Here is a 24870-nt window from a genome sequence, read left to right as displayed (position 1 = left end):
TATATTAATTACTGAATGAATCTATGTTTTTAATGTAGAATTTTAGGGTAACCAAATACAATTTAATATATTGCTTGTAACTATTGAGAGAGTAAAACATCCCCAAATCTCACAGATTTTGAAACTGCTTCTTATGATGTTTTGCAAACTGGAAGTGAAGACAACTGGAAAGAGTGTCTGTAGGAGTCACAGATAATTTTGTATTGATGGCAATAGTGGCAGTGATTTGAAAGCGTACAAAATTCAAATAAATTGTATACTTCCCTTCCTAAAGCTATGTAGCTCTGAAGATCTTCCAACTAGTACTTAAATTGGAGCTTATCTGGATACCCCATGCCCACTTCTTAAACAAGGGCTAGAAAGTATGCTGCTGATTGGAAGCCCTGTGCAGCGATCTTGGTAATGCCTGCAGAAATCCCCTTGTGCTGGGGTTCCCAAGTGCCTGTCAGCCACCCACCCCAGTCAACAACAGTCAGAGTTAGACAGGCCATAATGCAAAAATATAAAGAATTGCCTTAGGAGATTAAAAAAAAAACCCTGTAAACAGAGTTTACCATATATGAGCCCCATTTGCCCAGTTCAACAAGAAGTTGCCAGAACAGGAAAGTGTTCACCAACTTTCCTCTCCCACCTCCCAATAATTTGCCCATTTTAAAAAATTTAACTGTGTTCTCATGTGTACCTTGCTCCAGTATTGTGGTAGTATTATATGAACTTTGAATTATTTAGATTTTATGGAGGAAAATGTATGATGTCACCAAGGATACCTATACCCACTTTCCTGGAAGTGAACCCTATTAAACTCAATCTTTCATTTGAGATTTACCTGTTACCATATTCATTCCAGTTACCCAATCTGATTAGTTTTATATTCACTCATATTACTGTTATGAACCAAAAGACTTTGAAAAATGCTTTATTTTTCTATTCCATTTCTTCCTGTTCACTGGTCCACAACCAGTATCTTAAATAACTAATTAAGATTAGAAAAATATTTCTCTTGTTGGTTATTATTCTTTTAAATGTTGCACTAGCAAGTCTTAAGCATTAGTGTCACCAGAGAAAATATTTATAGTTGCTTCTGTGTACTTGAGAGTACATGAGTACAGAAGGGCAGGGGCAGGTGGTCTGTTGCAACAAAAATGATGCCACAATTAGTTTTTATTGTTTAGATTAGTTAGATTAGTTTTATTGTTTAGATTAGTTGATTTTGAATAATTACTCTAGTATTACTTGAAATCCACTCATGTTACATAAGAATATACTTTAGAATAGTTCTTGCCCTATTTTTTTCACTTTAACACTTCTATTTAATTTATTTTTCTTTTGTTTTCATTGCTATCATGAATGCTGACATAAGTGGGAAAGCTATGACAGGTAATGTCAGCTATAATCCAAACAAACTTGCACTAAGAGACAGAAGCATCTCATCTTATCTGTTTAAAGAACTAGATAGCATACAGTGATTTAGTGTATGGAAGACAGTCGCAGCCTCACAAATATCATTATGGACAAGACTTACAACTAGTAACAAAACTCGGGATTAGTCTTAAAAGACATAAGCAACCTAGAAAACAGCAACAGTGGAATTCCACCCACACCCAGTATAAATTTTTATGACATAATAGAACCTCAGAAACCACTTTGTACTGAGTCAGACCATTGCCTACCACAGTGACAGCTCTTTGGGGTTTCAGACAAGGGACATTTCCAGTCCTACCTGGAATGCTCTACCACTGAACTATGGTCCTTTGCCCTAATTAGGGAGAATAATTAGTTAACTAGACTTCAAAGGGGACGTGGGTGGCGCTGTGGGTAAAACCTCAGCGCCTAGGACTTGCCGATCGCATGGTCGGCGGTTCGAATCCCCGCAGCGGGGTGCGCTCCCGTCGTTCGGTCCCAGCGCCTGCCAACCTAGCAGTTCAAAAGCACCCCCGGGTGCAAGTAGATAAATAGGGACCGCTTACCAGCGGGAAGGTAAACGGCGTTCCGTGTGCTGCGCTGGCTCGCCAGATGCAGCTTGTCACGCTGGCCACGTGACCCGGAAGTGTCTGCGGACAGCGCTGGCTCCCGGCCTGTAGAGTGAGATGAGCGCACAACCCTAGAGTCTGTCAAGACTGGCCCGTACGGGCAGGGGTACCTTTACCTTTTTAGACTTCAAAGATTATATGCCTAGAACACTAATACAGTAGCACTTGGAAATGCTTACTAGTACTTTTTATCTATATCCTAGTACTTTAATTTACATTGTACAATTCCTCTTTAAACTCAACATTATTTACAAGGCGCTGTGGGTTAAACCACAGAGCCTTGGACTTGCCGATAAGAAGGTCGGCGGTTCGAATCCCCATGACGGGGTGAGCTCCTGTTGCTCGGTCCCTGCACTTGCCAACCTAGCAGTTCAAAAGCACGTCAAAGTGCAAGTAGATCAATAGGTACTGCTCCGGCGGGAAGGTAAACAGTGTTTCTGTGTGCTGCTCTGGTTCGCCAGAAGCGGCTTAGTCATGCTGACCACATGACCCGGAAGCTGTACGCCGGCTCCCTCAGCCAATAAAGCGAGATGAGCGCCACAACCCCAGTGTTGGCCATGACTGGACCTAATGGTCAGGGTTCCCTTTACCTTTACCTAACGCTTTTAGGTTTAATGGCTGCCTTGATAAACCTGTGAATAATCTTCTAAGACACGATACATCTGTGCATTAATATAGATGCCTTCACTGCTTACATTTTCCTAGAAAACCAAATCAAGATTTCTCTTTTAAAAAACAAACAAACCATACACAGTTTGAGGCCTTTCACTCTCTCTAGGCTTTTCCAGTTTCAAGTAATTGCGTTCTGATTTGAAATGGTATTTTGTATCGTAGAATTGTAGAGTTGGAAGGGACCACGAAGGTCATCAGTACAGAATCTCTGTTACTGTTTCTAATTAATCTGCTGTAGTGTCACTGATAATACAGAACTGGGTTGAGGGGTTATATAACTGATGCCCCTTTGGATTGTTTCTGTAGCTCAGTATACTGGATATTCCTAATATAATTCTCAGTGTTATGGGCTATTTTCTGTTAGTGTACTTTACTCTGTTGCACCAGCAGATGCATCTGCTCATCAAGGGGAGGAGGTAATTTGGGCTGATTTTCCTGATGGACCTAACACCCTCCCCTAAACTGTTCTGGAGGATTGAGGGACCCTCAGAACAGATTTGGGAGAGGAAACAGGCAAAAGCCACTTCCCCTTCTCCCCCATGAGCAGATGTTTCCTGCTGGATTAAACTTCCTTGTGCTTGTGCAAGAAATAGACTATCACCCTATAGTAATAAGATTCTAGAAAAGAGATGCATTTCATACAACATATTTTATGGATACCATTCATTACCAGCTCAGAACTTTGGTAAACTTCTGTCAGGGTATACCCACTGTGTGTATACTTGAGTGAATTTTGAGTGCTGAATCCTGCTTATTTGCATAAGAAGTGCTTGTTTTAATTAGTTTCTTCAGCTAGTCTCTCTCTCCCCACCCCAAAATACTGGATACTGCTTAGTTGTAAGACAAAAATCTGGTTTAAAATTTCCATGTTTGGGATCAGAAGTGTATATAACTTCTGCAGTAGCTATAGTTTTGTACTCATTGTCAAAGGATAAAATTCCAGATAGAGTTTAATATCAATGTATAATTTAAAACTATCATTCCTATAGACTTACTATGGGTATCTTTGAGAACTTGGCACATGTACGATTTTGCAAACTAGGCTACCTTTCAATTAAATTAAATATTACTGTACTGTGCAAGCAGTGTGTTCACATAGAGCAAGTCTATGTTGAAACAAGTAGGCTGCAATTGAGACTTGCTCTTTGAAAGGTGACATCAAATAATCAGTCTTCTGTTCCATAGTACTCTGCTCAGACTCTTGTATTCTCGTGCAATGAACATAAGGATGTTTTGTATCACAGAGCTATCTTGCCCATGACAAAATGGGCACATAGGAGACTCAGTAGAATATTGCATATGGTGTATGAGAATGGGGTAATTCAGAGGCTTGGAAAGCAAAGTGAATGCAAGGAGTAAATGCTGTTCAAACAGGCAGGTGAAAGAAGATTCAAGCAGCTGCTCCAAAAGGTTCTTACCGTGGATATAAAATTAAAGTAAAAGTTCCAAATTTGTAACTCTTTCCATCTCTTTTATATATATTTTCCATGAAATACCACTATAATTATATTAATTTTCAACAGATGGTTTTCTTTATTAATCAAAGCTGCGGACTTGTGATATTGTATATTTATTTTTTCTCCATTTGAAAGCCTTGAAAGAGAACAGCTCTGAAGTGGTTCAGCCTTTTCTAATGGGTTGTGGAACAAAAGAACCAAAGATCACCCAACTATGTCTAGCAGCTATACAAAGGCTCATGTCTCATGAAGTTGTTTCAGAGGTAAGACTTGGGGTAGTCAAGTATGGAAGTGTTGCTTAATTTACATAGCTGAAGAATCATTTTAAAAAAAGAGAGTATCCTAATAAGATAACTGACTAGGCATAGCCTTTAGGATCAGTGTAGATGTAACACTACCCCAGAGGGATTATTAGGGTTGGCTTCTTGCAGGAGCATTCCCCTTCAGTTTTATTTTCAGATGAAATGTGGTATTTAGCATTATGAGAGTTAGTATGGTGTGTAGTATGTTGATTGTTGAGGTTAGAGGAGACTCACTCAGCCCTGAAGCTCACTGAATATTTTTGAACCATTTGCCAACTCTCACCTACTCTACAGGCTTGTTGTGAGGATAAAGTGGAGTTGGTAGGGGATGAGTCATGTGTGTTGAACTATGCTAGCGTAAAGGCAGCATAAACATATAAATATACCTACGGCACAATTTTGAGTCATGGTTAGACACTGGTACACAAACTACAGTTTAAGGTCTCTCTGACTAGTGTTAACATTGATGTTGGTGTAGCACAACTTGAAAACTGAGGGGAAGGGGGAAAAAACTGAGGGGAATTACACCAAGCCTTACATTTTAGGATTATAATGCAAAACGGTCAGCTGCTCTAGCTTTATTGAGGCTTCGGCTACTGGTACAACTTAACACTCACCCAGGGAATGAAATTCCCACACAAATAAAATTCTCTCTTCAGTGACCTCATCTTGTCTTGCACAGTGCTGAGTCCTCACCCAATACTGCTGCTGGTCCCATCACACTTGCTGATTCTCCCCAGCTTCTAAGCTCCATGACACCCTAGTATTCCTTTCTCCAGGCTATTAAGTTTGAGGAGTGACAGGTCAAGTTGTCCTCCTTGGGACCCTCTAGGGTCACACACAGTCTCTTGGGTTAAGAGATTATGTGCCTTTGCTTTTTCCTCTGCAAGCCAGTCTCCCTCTCTTCTATGACTGCTGCCTCTGGGCTATTTAAGCTCAGTAGTTTCAAAAGTGCTTTGTTATTCCCAGGTGGTTCCCTTCCCCACCTCTTTCTTGGGTAGGCAGAGTGAGTTGCAGCCCTGCTTCCAGTAGAGGTGGATTGGGGCCATCTTAAAAGGTCAGTCAAAGAAGAGAACATATTGCTTGAGGCGATCCACTGCAGATCTTTACAGGGTGAAAAAGCATATTCAATATTTATTAAGTACGATGGAATTAATGATTGACACTTCTATAGTCATTTCCCCCCACATAGTATCTTGGCATCGAATAGCCCATCTCAATTTTTGTTCCCAAGGTTGCTGCTGGAAATGTTATTAATATGCTTTGGCAACTGATGGAAAATAGCCTTGAAGAACTCAAGCTTCTTCAGACGGTCCTTGTATTATTAACAACCAACACAGTTGTCCATGATGAAGCACTTTCTAAGGTAGGCACTGTATAAATCAAATTGTGGTATTTCATTATATGTTAACCAATAAATATGAGCTGATCTTGAAAATTCCACGGTGAATCTCAAGTAAGTTTCACAGGCTGTCTTTCATTGTACACCAAAGGAAATATAAAGAAAAATGGCACACCAGTGTGGCTTATTTATGCAATCCCTACAGGCCTATTCAAGTAATACCTTAGCTTTGAAATTCTTCTCAGGAAAAGACTGAGAGTGTCCCATGGTCTCCTATGTTTCCTTAATAATAGCATTCACAAATAGCAATATTAGGAAAAGGATCATTTAGATGTTTCATTAGTGTGGATGAATTAGTAAAATCAGGGGGAAATCCAAGATGGCCCTTTTGCAATTGGCAAATTGCCTTTTCTGGCAAATAGGAGAGTAATCTTTCAGGTGGGCATCATGGCAGAAAAGGACCAAAATATATCTGTTCTTCATCTGAGCTTTTGCCAAAAAAGTTTTCAATATCATTTTACACTTAGATTATAAATTAGGTTTCTGGGCAATGTAAAATGTTTTAAAGCTGGCAAAATAAAATGTTGAGTTAAACTACAAGCTTATCAAAATTATGTTGCAACTACTTAATATCATCCATTAAAAGTTATGTCAGCTATGGTGATCGGATTATGCATAGTTTGGATCAAGTTTTCAGTAAAAGAGAGCTGCACAGTTGTGAGCCTGTCTGAGAGTGTCTCTTTGTATTATTGCTATTTGTACTTGGCACACGGGTGACAGAGGGGCATCCTTGAGGCATTCTTGACATGAAAGTGTTGAAGCAGTCGTGTGACTTGTACATTATTATTTTTCTTTTCACATGTGAAGAGGCTTTTGATGAAACGTAAAGGAGGAGCCAGTTTCCAAGATAGATGCATTTTAGGATGGCGGAAACTTAAACATTTTAAAATTCAACTTACATAATGTTTTAGAAACTTAAAATTTCTACACCTTAGCTTTGATTATTATTTGGGTTGTGTAATGAGTACTGTTTAAATTTTTTTTAGGCAATTGTCCTTTGCTTTCGGTTGCACTTCACAAAAGACAATATCACAAATAATACTGCGGCAGCCACAGTACGGCAAGTAGTTACTGTTGTTTTCGAAAGAGTCGTTGCTGAGGATGAACACTATAAAGGTGGGTATGTGTTTGTATTGCAATTAAAATATTACATAACATTTGGTACTTATAGCAAAAGTCTGTTTGCTATAAGTAGGTGGAGCCCAATATAGTAGTACCCTGATTCTAAAAGTAAATAGATTAGTGTATAGCGCTTCATCCACTGGCGGAGGAAGAGGAGTGAAGGGGAAGTGCACTGCCCATGGCAGCGTGATCCCGGTGGGGTGCCATCGCGGCTGCCCCCCCCCCGCCCGCGCTGGGCGCCACACCCCCAGGATGCGCACCAGCCCCACCCCCACCTGCTCTCCGCCCCCCGGTGCCGGAGCATGAAGCTCCACCACTGGCTTCATCTGAGGAATTTGGAGGGCCAGGTCAAAGATTATCCCATTTTATCGTCACAGCAATCCTGCATAGGGTATGCTGAGATGAGTGGCGATTTCAGTCCAGGTCAAAATTCAGCACTCTATTAATGTGGAAAGTGTAATCGATAAAGGAAAGGTGGCTTTTGAAGCATGGATACCAATTTGTTCAAGTGTTACATCATGCGGTTTTTTTAAATGAAGCTGTCTGATGTTAGGCTTTGAATTGGCAGGTTGTTCAGTAACTGCAAGTCATGCTTTTTACCTTGTGTTTAGTTGGAGAAATGTGCTTCTTGATTTCCAGTTCTCTACTACATGCCTTCTGAATGTTACTTGTCACATCTCTGAATCTGGAAAAGTAACTAAATGCAACTCTGTTCTATCCGGCAGTGGCAAGACGGGGGGGGGGGGGGGAGAGAGAGAGCAACCTTTTGGGGGAAGGTTGGTGTCGACCACAAGCATCTGCTAAAACCCCCAAGTTGCTCCATCAGCCTTAGTTAATATATATATATAAAATTGAACAGCCATGCATTCTTTCTTAACATTGTGTTTCTGAACTGGATTCTGTATTTTGTACAGATATTATAGAGCAACCAATAGGAATTCAAGGAAACAGTAACAGAAGATCTGTCAGCACCTTGAAACCATGTGCTAAAGATGCATATATGCTTTTTCAGGTATTGGAACTTACTTGAATTCTTGTTTGTTCTTTTTATTATATACAGTCTAATTTACGTACAAAGTTAAGCTTCTGAGATCAGTCAATAGTCATTTGTTACTTGCTTTTGGTTTGAGAGATAATATGATACAAGTATTTTGAAGAGAGAGAGAAAAGGTTAATGTACACAGAGCATTCTTAATATTATGGAGGAAAAGCATAGCATGCTGGACATAATTCTTCTGCTCATCTCTAGAAGCTATAGAGCTCAATATACGGAGGAGCTACAGAGATGGTAAAAGGGAGCAATTTGAGAAGCTAAAGGTTTGGATGTGTTTGCATAGATAAAAGTCAGAATATTCTCAATGTTTTCAGAAACTTAAAAAGAAACAGCACTATCTAACTGGTGGATTTAAATTGCTGGACAGAATAATGAAATTAAATAAAGGCAAATGCAATTTCTTAACAATGGGCTGATTCTGATATAATGCAATGCAAAATCATGGACTGGCAAAACACGGGCTTGCATTCAGCACTTGCCTCCTTTCCTGATTTATGGCAAACTACAGTTCATCATCATCTGAACTATGATTTGCCCTTCTCTGAAAAACAGGATAAAAATGAAGAACAGACCCTGTTTCTAGACTCAGTTTGCAAGACAATCATAAACTATAGTAGGCTTCTTTAGGCAAAATAGTAGCTTGCCTCAAACCAGGAAAGGATATAGAGGATTGTGTATGTCAACGAGGAAGGAGTGACTGAAACTCAGACGTGTTAATACCAGAGTATGGTTTGATGGTATGTCTAAAAATTCCATATGGTGAATTACACTGCGAAGTACAGACTGGGTGACAATTGGGGGGGTTGGGTTTCCAGGCTGATTCCTGAGAATAAAAGTACAAGAGTGTTGTTGGTTTTTTTTAGGATCTTTGTCAGCTGGTTAATGCTGATGCACCTTACTGGCTTGTAGGCATGACAGAAATGACCCGGACATTTGGTCTGGAACTGCTTGAGTCAGTCCTCAATGATTTCCCGCAAGTATTTTTACAAGTGAGTGCTTTTGTTTTTAGAAAGGGGAGGGGAATTTCAGCTACAAAGACTTTAGAAACTGTATATATTGTGGTTGGGGGTCCTAACTAGACACCTGTGAAGGGAAGGGCTCCTTTTCACAGATGGGACCAATATCTGCGTGTGGGATCCACTCCTGGAAAGTGAGGGAAGAGGCCATTTTTGCTGATTTTCCCCCATCCTCCTCCGCTGCTTCTTACGCTGTTCCATATCTCTTCCAACCTTCCAGAGTTGATTTTTTGGAAGCACGAGGGACTACTGGAGGGAGGGAGAATTAGTGAAAGTTGCCCTACTGCAGGCATAGGCAAACTCAGCCCTCCAGATGTTTTGGGACTACAACTCCCATGATCCCTAGCTTACAGGACCAGTGGTCGGGGATGATGGGAACTGTAGTCTGAAAACATCTGGAGGGCCGAGTTTGCCTATGCCTGCCCTACTGCCTCTTTCACTGACAGGAGCTTCATGTGAGCAAAGCTCAGCTTGGGATGCTCCTGCCAGCAGAAGCTCAGTTAAGATCAAGGCCTTTGTTTCTGAAATAGGAAAGACTCGGCCATTTTTGTTAACATATCTTTGGCATCTGTATGATTAGCGCCTCTTAACCTAATACTTAGATTGTGTTTTGGTTAACTTTAGAGCAACAGAATGAGCAGTACTACCCATGGGGGGGATTATCTAAAGGGCAAGGGGGCGATGGGCAGTGCTGGAGTGTGAATGACCATCAGATTTTAAAAGTTCATCAATGGATCAAGTCCATCAATTTTGCTTCCCCACCTTTGGTATCAAAGGGGTTACTGTGGAAGGTTGGTGAGGTCCCTAGTATAAACCTATGTGCCTAAACTTTAATGATATATATATATATATATATATTGAGCGTTCTAACAGTGTCCTTTTATTTTCCAGCATCAAGAATTCAGCTTCCTCCTTAAAGAAAGGGTGTGTCCACTAGTGATAAAGCTCTTCTCACCAAATATAAAATTTAGACAAGGTTCCAGTACTTCATCTTCACCAGCACCAGTGGAAAAACCGTATTTCCCGATCTGCATGCGCCTTTTGAGAGTAGTTTCCGTTTTGATCAAACAGTTTTATAGTTTACTGGTAAGAGGACATTTTTAATATCACTATTATGCACAGGATAAATCTTAAATACCATGCAAAATGTGGTCCGTCTGTCCCCTGAATTTTAAGGGAGCTCAATGTAGAACAGGCTTCTTCACCATCTTTTCTCTTAGTTGTCAGCATACAAATAATCCCTGGTTATGCTAGCAAATAGTCACACCAATAGTCCTCTGTTTGACTTGAGGGAGGTGAAACTGCAGGCACATATACCTAAAGAGGACTGTGGCAATACTGTAACGCCTTGATAACAGAATAACCTAAGGATAATGCTTCCCCTCAATCTTTAGCTGTTCAGAAATTGTTAGGCTATAGAAAATTATTTATTCCACCTCTTCTTTCCTTCATATAGCCTCTCAAAGCTCAGCTTGTTCCTTTGCCACCACCCTCTTGTTCCCACTGAGCCTGTAGCTAAGCCTAAGAATGTGTAACTGGAACAGCAAACTATTCCTTTCCATTTTACCCCATTCTCCCCTTTCTCTACCCCCCCCCCAAGTGTTATTAGATTCCTTGCTATGGGACTCTGCCAAATAGCCCTTCTCCCAAAATTGCAAGTGCAAACATTTGCAGGGAGGGGCCCTGCCTTATTAGCAGAAATTCCGTGTTAAGGATGCCTTGTTCAGAATTTTCTTTTAACTAATAAAAGTATTTTTGTTTAGGTAACTGAATGTGAGATCTTTCTATCGTTGCTTGTGAAGTTTCTGGATGCAGACAAACCTCAGTGGCTAAGAGCTGTTGCTGTAGAATCGATACACAGACTTTGTGTGCAACCTCAGTTATTAAGGTAGTGGACGTATATTAGTTGATATACCATATACCAATTAAAGTAATGCTTTCGATAAAATATTTGGATAATTGAAATAACAGTGCACAGGTATTGTGTTAGGTGTGCATGTATACAAATAGTGGGTCACTGATTTTAATATCCTTAAATTTGTTTTAAATTCTAGAATTTAAATGTTGTCCTGTAGAACATGAAGCCTTTCTGTGGCTACCACATACTTTTCCCAGTCAGTATAAGAAAGAGTGTTTCATAATGCAGAGTCACTGATGAAGTCACAAAAGCATTTTCTAAATAACTGCATTTTTACTCTGTCCGAATTGTGTAACAGGTCCTTCTGTCAGTCTTACGATATGAAGCAGCATTCAACTAAGGTATTCCGTGACATCGTGAATGCTCTGGGATCATTTATTCAGTCACTGTTTCTCGTACCAAATACAGGGAATGCATCAGCTGCAACAAACCAAACAGGTAAACTAGACCCTAGGACTATTTTGAGCCATTTATCAATCATTCCCTCTTAGGAGTACTGGTTTCAATAAATATTTTATTTATTTAGCTCAATTAGTACTTTGTATTCATGAGAATGATAACTTGATCATTCTTGCAAACAGTAAAATAAAGCCTTTTAGAAGAACTTGCATAGAACCTTACTCTGTAACTCTGAATGGAAGGCATATCATATCAAACAGTTAAAGCTGTCATATTTTTTAAACCACCATACCAGCACCCAGGGCCAGGACACCCATGCAGCAGGTTCTGGATAGCTACCTTTTTTTCCTCAACAGGTGGAGGTGTGGAGGCAGCATTTCTCATTTTCCCTCTAGTGGCAAAATGCCCTGGGCTAACCCTGCCAGCGCCTGTTTCAGCTAATACCTCAAAATCTTAATGCATAAGCTGCATCTCATAACTTTTGAGTGGTTTAATTTGCTAATATTTTAAATTTCTGAGTTCTGAGTGACTTTAGCTTTTCAGTGTAGCTCCACTGGTGTCGGTAAGACCTCTTTAATGAAATGCAAGATGCACTGGAAATGATTGGCCAGGAGGGGGCATTCAAAACAGATGGATAAAACATTGTTTGAATAACCTTTGCTTATAGGAATGTTGTCTTAATGATATTAAGAAAAAGGTTTACCATATATACTCGAGTATAAGCCGAATTTTTCAGCACATTTTTTATGCTGAAAAAGCCCCCTTCGGCTTATACTCGAGTGAGGGTCCTTTTGTGCTGCTTGTTTTTCCTCCGCCGCTGCCGCCACCACCAGGTTTGTGGTGTGGTGAACCAGCTTATACTCGAGTCAATAAGTTTTCCTAGTTTTTTGTGGTAAAATTAGGTGCTTCTGCTTATATTCGGGTTGGCTTATACTTGAGTATATACGGTATGTTGCGCTTAACTAAATTAATATTGAAGTGCAGTTAATTCCCCCACTTGATTCACTGTGTAGGAGGAAGCGTGCCTGGTGGTACAGCCTCAGCACAGACCAATCCTGGAATGTTAGGGATGGGTGGAAGTGTGACAGTCCTGCCTGCTTTTGAATACAGAGGAACCTGGATACCCATCCTCAGCGTGTCAACACAGGGCAGTGCTAAAGCTACCTAGTAAGTAAAGTATTGATCTTTAAAACCATGAATTTGCCACATCCTAAGTAGTTGTAACTGAGCAGGAATATGGAGAAGATCTGTTCTGGAAACAGCCCTGGGTAGCATCAGGCAAGTGCTACCTTGGTGGGCACTTGGAGTCGTTCTGATCGTGCCTCTGTGTATTGGTTTCTTTCATGATTGTGCCTCAGATCTGTTTCTTCTCCAGATGGATTAGAAATTACTTTTCTGTGGTGCCCTAACCTCCTTTCAGTACATATTTCCTCTGGTTTCTTATTAGGCTCTATTTATTTGGGTTGCTGTTCAAGTCTTGGGATGGTTTATAATTATAGTGTGTTTCTTTAGTTATGACACCAGAAGACAAACATAACTGTTAAAAAGTACCTCCGATGACCCTAAGGAATTACCAGCACAGATATATGTTGTAGTGTTGAATAATTTATATTTGTAAGGTAGATTTTTTTTTATCTGTATAAATACCGTACTTTTTGCTCTATAAGACTCACTTTTTCCCTTCTAAAAAGTAAGGGGAAATGTGTGTGCATCTTATGGAGTGAGTGCAGGCTGAGCAGCTATCACAGAAGCCAGAACAGCAAGAGTAAGAAGCAAGCCTCATTGGACACAATTGGCTCATGCACATGCAGTGGTAAACAATGCTTTAGCACTATGTGGACAAAGCACAATTATTCCAAGTACGTGAGGGGCGGAGGAAGACTTCAAACCACAAAGCTGGCTTGTTTAGCAACTTTTCATTGCTTAATTTAAACCGGGATTCCTGGTTTACATATAATGCTAAGCCAATCATCTTTAAAATAGAAAGGAATGTAGGTAGAAGGCTTCCCAACTGTGTGGGTGGAGGAGGAGGAAGTTTGAGAGCCTGTTCCATTTTCAGTAAGGCTTATTCACATAGTGCTAAAGCATGGTTTAGTATTATGTGTAAACCAGCCCTCTGGCAGTAATTTCCAAGTAAACATACATAGGATTGCAATGTAAGTGAATACACCTGGGAAATATTTGAAAGGTTTAGGGAGCTAGCTCTCCTTTGAGCATTGATGTTTGGAACAATTAACTATGATTGCACAGAATATACTAGTATCAGTGTAAGAAACCTCAGTTTTACAGCAATATTTGGTTTGCTTTGCAAATTGTGATATTTGCAACAGAGTGTTTTGTTAGCTAAGCGATGGGTACCAAAGGCATATTATTCCTTTTGCTTACATTTATTTATTTAATCCCCCCCCCCAATCTTAGCCTAGAGATGTTGGACAAAGTTGAGCCACCCACAATTCCTGAAGGCTATGCCATGTCAGTAGCATTCCATTCTTTACTGGATCTTGTCCGTGGCATCACTAACATGATTGAGGAAGAATTGGGACAGGTTGAAATGGAGAGTCAAGTAACAACAGCCGATACACAGTCTTCACCGACACAGTCCTCAGACCTGCAAGATTTTAATTCAGCATCCGACCAAACTGACAAAGAAACAGGTATGTGATAATGATTGGTATTGCTTAAGGTTAATAACAGGAAAGTAATATAAAGCTGCTTACAGATGTATAGGACCTGGTGTAGGTATTTCTGTGTGTAGGTGAGCTCTGCTTCCTCCTCACCTTCACTTTTTAACTGAATGTAAATCACTTCTTTCTTTTTATTGCCCCTCTTCCTAGTTTTTCAAAAGGAATGCTTGTTTTGGTTCCTACTCATCCCCATTTTTGTAATTGCCTTGTATTCTTATAATTTCTAAGAACATGTATATATGTCTGCTTTTTCAAAAAACCCACTGAACTAAGGTGCCTAAAATAGGTTTTTGGATCTTGGATTTTCTCTTAAAAACTTGCCTTGACAGACAAAGCTATAGTCCTCATTAGATAATTTGTCACACCTCCCAGCCAGGCTGTTGCTGTTATTCATGGCAGCCATATTTGACTCTGAAACTGTAGAGTGGAAAGATAGTCCAAGCAAGCCTGGTCTGCCTTATAGCCTGTCTTGTACCAACTTACTGGTGATGTCTAGTAGACTGGAAATGGAATATATATATACTAAAAGAAAAATGCATCAGAAAGTGAGTCTGCCATTCTGTATTCATGTTACTAAATGTTGTTTTAAAATTACTCTCATCCTCCTCTCCCAAGTCAGCAGAGCAGTTTGGGAAGAAATGGTGAACGCTTGCTGGTGTGGTCTACTTGCTGCACTGTCTTTACTTCTGGATGCAAGGTATTCAGTCAGTTTACAATTACATTTCATTCTTCAGAGCTTTCTGTTCTTACCTTGGTTTTGAAACAAGTTTCAAACTTAGAACCTCAACTGCGTTAAGTACCGAGGTAGCAGAGTTTCCAAGAACTAAAGAAGACATAATTATATGTTGAGGGGGGAAAGTATAAAAGATTGGATGTGACTCAGTAATAGATTTATTGGGTGTTAAGAATATTATATAGGCCTTTTTTTTCTCTCTGCAGTAATATTTTGTTATATACTTAGCTTTACAGTGCTTCAGTTATAAGCATGCATGGCACAGCTGTGTGGAAATGATTTGTTTACTCTTAAAGGACAGCTTTATTTATTTATTCTTCACGTTTTTACAACAAACAGTTTGCCAATCAGTCAAACTGACTAACAATGGGGATTTAAAATACAGCTAAATAGCAAATGAATCATTTAAAAATAATGTTATACATTAAAAGTGTTAATCCCCAGCCCATTTACAAATCAGTATGGTTTAGAAAAAAATCCTTTTTTTCTGCATCTCTGAAATGTGTAGATTTTAAGAATACGGTATTATAAAACTGGTGTTCTACGGTATTATAAAACTGGTGTTATTTAAAAAACTTGATCAGAGTTAAATGTCTCCTGTATCTTTATAGTATTTTTTTTTTGTCAGTGTTTTGTGACATTTTGATTAGTCCTGGTAACCTGCTATGAATTTTTGATTCTACCCCCTCCCCCATGGGCCAACATGGCTGCTGATCCTTTTTGAATATTTCCACAGGATTTTTTCCTCATAGTAAATGTGTAAGTATGAGTGTTCCCTTTTCGGCTTCTTCTTATATGTATGAATCATGCCTTTTACTTATTTGTACTATTTCAGCACTGATGAAGCTGCCACAGAAAATATTTTAAAAGCAGAATTGACTATGGCTGCACTGTGTGGAAAACTTGGTCTCGTAACATCAAGAGATGCCTTCATTACTGCCATTTGCAAAGGCTCCCTGCCTCCTCATTATGCCCTAACTGTGCTGAACACTACTACTGCTGCACTTTCTGGTAAATGTAAGGATATTATTTGGTCTTACTTTTCTTCTTGTAAACAAGAGCATACACAATTATAAGCAAACAGCCATAACATGGTTGAAAATTTTTGCTTTTCCAGACACATATTTGATAAACAAGTGCTTGGCAGAATGGTATATGATGCTGTGGAAGTGTTTGAGGTGAACCATAGTCTTTTGTGAAATAATCTGGTCTTCCCTATCTACAGCCACTTGAGATATATCCTGATCCTGAAAGAGTAGTATTTTTTTTCTTTCAGAGGCAGAACCACATTAACAGCCCACATGAGTGATCTGTTCTTCACCCCCTTTAAAGCCTTGCAGCTTGATTCCTGTTATAAACTGAAAATAATATTTATAGCTTTAAATGTAATGGAAATTGTATTAAGATCTTTAGGTACAGCATAACCTTCATATCTGCCACAGACCATAAGTGTGACTATAACCCATTTTTAAAAAGAAATGGCTTTTAAAATAGCCTTTAGAGCAACTATATTCCCTTAATTTTTTTTCTAATAAATTTTCTTGGTTTTTTTTAATATACATGGGTGTCCTTTTCAGTGATGTGGGGTGGAATTACTGGAAACTTTTTTTTTTTTTACTTTACCTCTTGTGATTTTTAAAGGGATTAACTATTTGCCCTTTTAGAAATAAATATAATGTATCAAATGTTGCTTCTGTTACCAATCCTAAAAATAGTTTGGTGTTGGTAACTTGAATAAGTAAATTTACTTCTATGTGTGTGTATTTTCAAACTTCATATCCTTTTCAGAGGGTTAGATGCAGGTTTTATTACCTCAGGCGAAGGCAACTTCTGAGGAGAGTTGCGGTCAAGGGTTGCGTCTGCTGGGGACAGGCAATTTTTGCCAGCCTCTACCTGAAATTCACGGCAGCAGGACCCACTCTCTTCCAGAGGATTTGGGAACCTTTCTGGGTGCAGTAGTGAGAGGTGGGAATTGCCCAAAATTTCTGTCTTGGGAAGGTGAAGTCTGTATCTTATAATTGAAATCTTAGAATTCTTCTTTTGCTTTTTAGCATATTCCATCCAGGGGCAGAATGTTCAGATGATTAGTCCATCAAGTGAGTCTCACCAGCAAGTTGTAGCAGTAGGACAACCGCTTGCTCTCCAACCACAGGGAACAGTAATGGTAAAATATAATTTGTAAATATCATTTTCTTATTTGATGGTTTAATTTTACTAGACTTTCACTTTTATCTCAAAAGTCCAGTGACGCGTCTGCCCCATAGTCCAGCAGATATATTGGAGTGAGCATGTAGTCAAAGACAGTAATGCGGAATTGGATTTGAGGGACTTAGCAGGAATATTTTAGATGCATGCCGCATACCTAATTACCTTTGTGTGTCAATGAAATGTCCCACTGATTTCACTTAACTGAAAGGGCCTCCTCTGTGTCCAGTTTTGGTCACCAAGATTTATGAATGTTAGCAATTCAGTTTATGTTGTTTAAAATATTAGCATCTAATTTTGCAGCTTTTAGAAAAGCACCCAGATTACAAAAAGTAACTAGCAGAATTCCAGTGGCTGATAACTTAATTTATGTGCAAAGATGGAGCCACTTAGCATATATCATTTAACAACAACAACAATTCTATTATTTGTAGTCTACCCATCAGCTGGGTTTCCCCATCCACTGTGGGTGGCTTACAGCATATATAAAAACACAATAAAACATTGAAAAACAGACTATCTTATATCATAACAGCTTTCGGGATAAAGGTTGACTGTAGCAACAAAAAGATTATGGACAAGATCTGCACTGGCAGATGCAAAGGGATTTCCCCTTTCTCTCCCTCCCACATGTACTTTGGAGGGTCCTCCATTCAGAGCAGAAGTAGGAGAGCAGGGCCTGCAGGGAAAAGGACAGGAATGGGAAGTCTCATGTGCACAAGCAAGCTGCATGTCATCCTAAGCATGCAAACCTTAAACATACTTATCCCCTTAAACACACATTGGATTGTACTTGTGTTGCAAGTATGCTTACATCATAACGTATGAATGGTGGCATAGAACGTGGTCTAAATATACCAGTCAGGGAGTTGTACATGGCAGCTTTCCAAACCATATGTCCAAATAAGAAATCTTGCATTCAGTGCTTTTCATGCGTTTTGAAGCAGACGTTCTTTTACGAACAAAAAAGATGTGAATCAGCATTTGGAATCTTGGCTTGTTTGCCATGGACTTACATTCATCCTATTTTCAGCAATATAATAATTACACAAAGCATTTATATAGGTTTGGGTGAATACTTCAGTTAATTTGTATTCACATTTCAGTTTATATATAACCCCAGATTGGAAACTGAAATATTCCCAGGTCCCCACCTCAGTCACTTTCAGGGTCTTTTTAAAGTGCATTCTCCTCCTTGAATGTCAGCCACTCACTTATACAGGGACAAGTACGGGGATGCTTGGGGAACCCAGCCAGCTCCTGTCTTCGTAGCACTGTTTTGTTGCATGGCTATGCTAGAATATGACCTAATGTTGGAATTGGTGCTTATAAATGGGCATGGCTTATGAACTTAGACATTTCCTGTGTGTCTGTTGTCTGCTCTTCCTCTTTGTACCATTTGTCTGTCAAGCCGCTTCATCCATGTTTTCCCCCTTAGTTTTCCTTTTTCACCAATCTACTACGAGGAACAGCCACCCAGCAGAAGCAAAATTTGCACCAGCTTCCTTCCCTTCCTCTCCCCCCTGTTTCCTGCATGCAGAGAAGGGGGAGCCCAGCTACACACCCATCTCTTCAGGTACCCTCCCAGCAGCAAGGTGGCCATTTTGGATGAGACAAGCCAGAATGCCCAGTCTTGGGACTTTTATTGTCACTGCAGATTATTGTTCTGGCCCCTTCCTGCCTGTTCTTCCATCAGACATATACTTCTTCTATGAAACCAGTGCTAGGTTAGGAGCCTTGGTTTCCTTTCTAAGCTGACTGGATAGAGTATGTTCCCTCCTCTTTTACAGTATACAATTTCTGCTACTCTCTATTAGTCCTTTTAAGAGTTTCCCGAGGTAAGTAACTTGCCTCTTGTTGCTTTCTCTTGCCTTGCTTACCGGTATTTTGGTAGCAAAATAATTTGTCCTAACTTGAAGAATACCCATTCATTATGGCTGGATTGCTGTTCCTGTGCTCCTTTACATTAGAATCCACCCTGCTGCTTTGGATCTTAACCTTCCATTTTCTATTATAGTGCTGGTGAAGTGGGTGGTCATTCTATATTGCTATAATGTTCACTGATTCTTTCTTGGATGAGTCTTGCCTTTTTCATGTTTTGTTTTGTGTCCCCTCTTGCTATCATTCCATATACCTCCATTTGTTATTGTGAATTCATTGGTCTGAATATCTAACAATGGTTAAGGAGAAAAGAAACTGCAGTTCCATACTATCCTTAAGTTTTAGCTGTCTAAGTTACCCCTTCTGCTACTCTCAATATGACCAAATTGAGAAGGAGATTGCTGTTTCATTCCTAAAATCTTGAAAGACCATGTTTTACTATTAATGGGATAATACAGGTAGATATAGTAAAACATGCATGAGCTTATAGGAGATACACAGTGAATTTGTGGTGCTAGGTTAAGATTGAGGTTGTTTTAATTTACTAGTTGCAAATATAAACATGATTTCTGCACTGGAAGGATGTTTCAGATTTCTAGAAATAATTCCTTAAAGTTAACAATATTTTTCTTTGATATCCTGTGTATGTAGATGAATCTACCAGCCAGAATAAAAGCTCTTTTCGACAGACTCAAAGTTTCAAAAGACCAGCCTTGTACTAAAATTCACAATAACAGGGCAACAAATGCAATGTACAATTTGCATTCTCTGTCTATATTGAGTGGCAAATGTTTGCTTATAACCCAGAGTTCTGCATCCGTTGAAGTCAATGGGACCATGCTGAGGAAAGGCTGTGCAAATTTTTCTTCTTCAAACAATAGCTGTTTCTGTTTCACAATATCAGTCACCTGTCTAGTAAATTTTAAAACTTGAAGTAAAACCTCAAATAAATAAATAAATAAATAAAGGATGCCAAGAATTTCACTGAGTATATGCAGGTTATACTTCAACACATTCTTTTGTATCCTGAACTGCATGTTTCCAGTTGGAAAGGAGAATCTTCTTTTTCTGCCCCATTTTCACTTGACGAGTAAAAAATAGCAGGACAAACTGGCTATCATAATGATTTGCATATTGAAATAGAAATAGAAGGATTAAGAGGTTTGAATGAATTAAAATGGCTAGGTTCTTCCAGTGTCATTTAGCTGCTGTAATTTAACTCCAATGTAAATTCATCACATACATGTAGGTCTAGACGGGGGGGGGGGGGGGGAGAATGGATTGCAGGGTTTCCATCGTTGTGTTTGCTATTACCATTTTTTCCACAAATGCTATTGTTTTCTCTACTTCGAAAATTCTAACTGTTTAAATGCTCTCCTAGCTTACTTCTAAGAATATACAGTGCATGAGGACATTACTTAGCTTGGCTCATTGTCATGGAGCTGTCCTTGGTACATCCTGGCAACTTGTGTTAGCTACTCTCCAGGTGAGTAATGGTTAATGCTTGATTTACCTTTCTTGACTTGCATTTTGTTTTAACTTCTTGGGTGGATATTCTCTTTGAGTGAAACTGTTTCCATGAAGCAAGTCAGCCCCATACAATTGTGTTTTTCAAACCTTTTGTAATTAAAGCATGGCGATTTTTGTAGCTTTACATGAACATGGTCAGCACTGCAGCTAATGAGCTTTTTGCTTCCCTTACCTTTCTGTGACTAAATGAAATGTACCCACAACTGTAATGAAGGTAGCCAAGTACCATAGTCGAGCTGGAAAAAAACCATCCACAGAACAGCTGGAGGATTCAAGCAGAATTTTTAAAGTTGGAATATTAGCATGTAACCAGACATTTAAAGCACACGACTTCCTCCAAAGAATCCTGAGAACTGTACTCTCATCCTCACAGAGCTACAATTGCCAGCACCCTTAACAAACTTTATCCCTCAGGATTCTTTGGGGGGAGTAATGTGCTTTAAATGTGTATAGGATATGCTTGAAATGTCTGATGTGGATCTGTCCTTGGTCACAGAAGTGCAAGCCTTGAAAAGTATTTTTTATGGCCTAGTTTGAATGTCACACTAACCCATAGTTTAAAACAAAAAAACTATTGTTTAATGTAAATGAGAAGTGTGTTGGTGCATGCTCCTCTTATGTTCCCAGACCTGGAATTGTGGTTTGTTTCTTTTCAAACAAAGCACAAGCCTGAGTTTGGACAATACAACAAGTCAAACTTTGGCTTGTTTCATGTGCAGCACGGCAAAATGCAAAAGAGAAGCACTGCAGAAATGTAGTGAAGTGTGCGGCACATTCTGCTCATTCACATAAAACCATAGATTGTTTTAAACTCTTGTTTAATGTTTAACGTGGACCTTTATGCAAGCACTTAAGTTTAAAAATGTGTTTTTCATTTCAGCATCTTGTATGGATTCTTGGTTTAAAGCCTGGCGTTGGAGGTGCTTTGAAGCCTGGAAGAGCTGTGGAAGGACCCAGCACCGTAAGAATTTCTTTACTGTGTAGCAGAATAAATCACATTGTATTTTTATGTTATGCATTTGCTTACATAATTTAATTGTATCCTTTCAGGTTCTAACTACAGCTGTTATGACTGACTTACCAGTTATCTCCAACATACTTTCCAGGCTATTTGAAAGCTCACAGTAAGAGAACTGACTTTTAGATCACAATGTTTGTTTCTAATCCCTTTTGGCAATAGTTCTAATAATTGATCCTTCCCACAGGTACCTAGATGATGTTTCATTACATCATTTAATAAATGCACTTTGCTCCTTGTCGCTGGAAGCGATGGACATGGCCTATGGAAATAATAAGGTATGGTATATTTTATTCTGCTTTTCAGACATGCTTTATAAATTAACTAACTCCTAGCTTTGGTTTTTAAATTTCTTGCAATGCAATATATTATTTGTTAAGTCAGCATCATCTAGAATGAATTGTGCTAATGATTCTACTACTGAATTTAGGGCATTATAACAACATGATATGTGAGCTTCACAGGAAGGTACACTAATGCAATTGTTTATTTAAAGTTTAAATATTAAAATGTGCTGAACCAGCAAATAGAAAGATTAGCATTAGGAACTAACTCAGAAAATGAGCTGTTTTAAGGAAGTAGAAATGCAGAGTATAAATACTTTAAATGGAAAAATATAATGCAATAGGTTGTTAAGTCAAGTGACTGTTTTGAATTCTGTTTATGCTTAGGAGCCATCACTGTTTGCTGTTGCTAAGTTGCTCGAAACAGGACTAGTTAACATGCATAGGATTGAAATTTTATGGAGACCACTGACTGGCCATCTCCTAGAGGTAAACAATATTTTTATAACCATTAGGTGAACCTTTGTATTTTTCCTCTGTGGTATTAAAACTTAAAAACATAAGGTTTTTGGTGTTTTTTGAAAGCCAATACATTGGTTTTTAATTTCATCTTATTTTCTATTCTGTTTCTAGATTATTTTTTGTTTCTTATAGAATTTGCATTGTTTTCCCCTCAACACTATTTAAGTGTGGGTTCTATAACTTCTTATTAAATCAAGCTGTTTTGATGATGTTGAAAAGCAGAGCCCAGGCAAGTTGACATATCATACTTAAAGGCATACATCTGCAAAGGCAGAAATAAAGGTGTAGTATCTTAGAAAATATTACAAAATGTAGACGGAGGAACATACCGTATTTTTCGCCCCATAAGGCGCACCGGCCCATAGGACGCACCTAGTTTTTTGGGGGGAGAAATAAAGAGAAAAAAAATTATTCCCCCCCCCAGGCGCGGGACTGTGGCGGGAAGCTGTCCCCCAAGCTTGTGGGGCTGGCGGCGGGGAGAAGCAGGCTCGGGGAACAGCAGGAGAGGCGCAGCGCGCCATCCCGCTGTCCCCCGACCTGGTTTGAAGGCTGGCGGCGGGGAGGAGCAGGCTTCTCCCCGCCGCCAGCCTCCAAACCAGGTCGGGGGACAGCGGGATGGTGGCGTTCCTCCTCCCCGCTGTCCCCTGAGCTTGTGGGGCTGGCGGTGGGGCTCTCCTGAAGCCTGGAGAGCGAGAGGGGTCGGTGCGCGAAAGCCTGCATTCGCCCCATAGGACGCACACACATTTCCCCTTCATTTTTGGAGGGAAAAAAGTGTGTCCTATAGGGCGAAAAATACGGTAATACTTACAGTTCAATCCTGTTTATGTTTACTCAGATGTAGTACCAGTGTGTTCAGTTGGACTTAATTCTAGGTAAGTGAGATGGTGCTGTCAAACTGATTTTAATAATCTCAAATGAAAAGGCACCTCTTATTGTATCCTTGCCATCTATGGAGACTGGAGCTACCCTTCCTGGTAACCAATTCTGCTTAGGAGTTTCCCATAATATCATTTACTGTAAAGAGAATGTCCATGCAAAGAATGCTGGAAGCTTGGAAGCAGGGGGGCGGAATTCATTTACCTCTATTAAAGAGGACTCTTTGTTGTTTACTTCCTCTCATATATCTAATATTGAGCTGTCTTAAGGACTTTTGGTACAAGGCTGTGTGTGTGCCTGAGTACTTTACCTCCTGGTAGGATGGTGATTAGGTTGGAAAGGATCCACATGATAAACTCCATTACATAGTTGCAATGTTCTCATGCATACCATAGTTATTTCAAATAAGTCACTTGTGCTAGTATAGTCATCACCTGGGAAGAAATGATACACATGTCTGTTCATAAGTCAAATATTAGTCTTATTTAACTGCTTATGAATGGTTTGTCATATATGGATTTAAGTACACATATGTGTAATCCCATCCTATAGAAACACTTATGGGAATCACTTGTCAGAAGATGTTTCATAATTGCAAATTAGTGAAAGAAGCATCCTGATAATACATAGGAATATTGCTCTTTATACGATTAGGATAAAGTAGTTGTCTGTTCTAGTTATTACATGGCTGGCTAAAATGCTAGGATTACCTTAACAGAAAAATGCATAGACATTTGCAGTCTGTGTAAAATGTAGTCTTTTTAAGTTGTCAATAAAAGTTTGGTTGTACATAACAAATGTATATATAAAATAGAAACACAATGAGTTTCACTGGCTAAAATGGAAGGACTTGTGCTACCATTTATACTGAATTGAATGAAAAAGTTTTGTCTCAAAACTCACAAAATTCTCCTATCTTAATTTCAAACTGGATCCTACTGGAAAATGCAGTTTTGGATTTAAATTCCATAGCAGGGGAGGCCAACTCTCAAAGAGACTGCGATCTACTTTCAGAATTAAAAACTGGCAGTGCAATCGCAATCAACCTGTTGGACATCCCTGTTCTATAGGACTGACCAACATCCTTTCTTCTAAGTTTATTCGTGGAGCTTTCCTTTTTTTATTACAGAGATCTCTGTAACTTGATAAGTAATAAGGGTGTTTTATGGAATTTATAGAACGTAAGGTTTTATATTCTAATGGGTAAAAAAAATATAAACCCAAGATGATCTGACAGGTAGTGATTCTCCACAATGGGGTTTTTCAGCCCAAAGACTGCATTCTCACATGGGCGTTTTTCTGGAGAACCACATACAGTAAAACCTCGGTTCCCGAACGGCTCCGTTTTTGAATTTTTCGGCTCCTGAACGCCGAAAACCCGGAAGTAAATTCTCTTATTTTCGAATGTTTTTTGGAAGCCAAACAGCTTACAGCCCCCCCCCCTTTTTTCTCCATTGACTTTGCTGACCACCCTTTGAATCCTCAGTTGTCGGACATTTCAGACTCGAACAGTCTTCCAGAATGGATTACGTTTGACAACCGAGGTTTAACTCTATGAATGGAGGGCGGGGCCAGAGGCAAAAGTGGGTGGAGCAAAGGATGTGACTCTTACCTTTATACACTAGACTACATTCCAGCCCCACGAAAGTCAGATGTAAAGTGTGTGCGTACACCCCCACACCTACACTCCTGCTGCTATCCAGGCAAGCAAGATTTATTTTCATAGCAGTCAGTCAAGCAGAAGGAGGGCGTGGAAATAGAACCA

At 39.4% G+C, this 24870-nt stretch overlaps 1 protein-coding gene across 6 annotated transcripts in view; it reads left to right on the top strand.

Moving 5' to 3' along the window:
* MON2 (MON2 homolog, regulator of endosome-to-Golgi trafficking) overlaps positions 1-24870 on the top strand; it is a 58855-nt gene that overhangs the window by 12062 nt on the left and 21923 nt on the right. For 5 of the 6 annotated variants that reach the window (XM_081877790.1, XM_081877787.1, XM_081877785.1 and 2 more), the window contains exons 3-20: positions 4295-4422; positions 5696-5827; positions 6850-6979; positions 7900-7997; positions 8903-9028; positions 9947-10141; positions 10819-10943; positions 11272-11411; positions 12386-12539; positions 13791-14026; positions 14672-14753; positions 15625-15806; positions 16841-16953; positions 20257-20361; positions 21286-21366; positions 21456-21529; positions 21611-21701; positions 22095-22196. In XM_081877790.1, the coding sequence (XP_081733916.1) occupies positions 4336-4422; positions 5696-5827; positions 6850-6979; positions 7900-7997; positions 8903-9028; positions 9947-10141; positions 10819-10943; positions 11272-11411; positions 12386-12539; positions 13791-14026; positions 14672-14753; positions 15625-15806; positions 16841-16953; positions 20257-20361; positions 21286-21366; positions 21456-21529; positions 21611-21701; positions 22095-22196 (2253 nt within the window). In that variant the 5' untranslated portion in view covers positions 4295-4335. The remainder of the gene's footprint in view (positions 1-4294; positions 4423-5695; positions 5828-6849; positions 6980-7899; positions 7998-8902; positions 9029-9946; positions 10142-10818; positions 10944-11271; positions 11412-12385; positions 12540-13790; positions 14027-14671; positions 14754-15624; positions 15807-16840; positions 16954-20256; positions 20362-21285; positions 21367-21455; positions 21530-21610; positions 21702-22094; positions 22197-24870) is intronic. The other variant, XM_081877786.1, reaches the window with a different exon arrangement.

This window comes from Podarcis erhardii (assembly GCF_964252035.2).
Source record: "Podarcis erhardii genome assembly, chromosome: 10".
In the NCBI taxonomy this organism is placed as follows: Eukaryota; Metazoa; Chordata; class Lepidosauria; order Squamata; family Lacertidae; genus Podarcis; species Podarcis erhardii.
The sequence above is the reverse complement of the archived record's forward strand: the minus strand, read 5'-3'. Positions and strand labels throughout refer to the sequence as shown.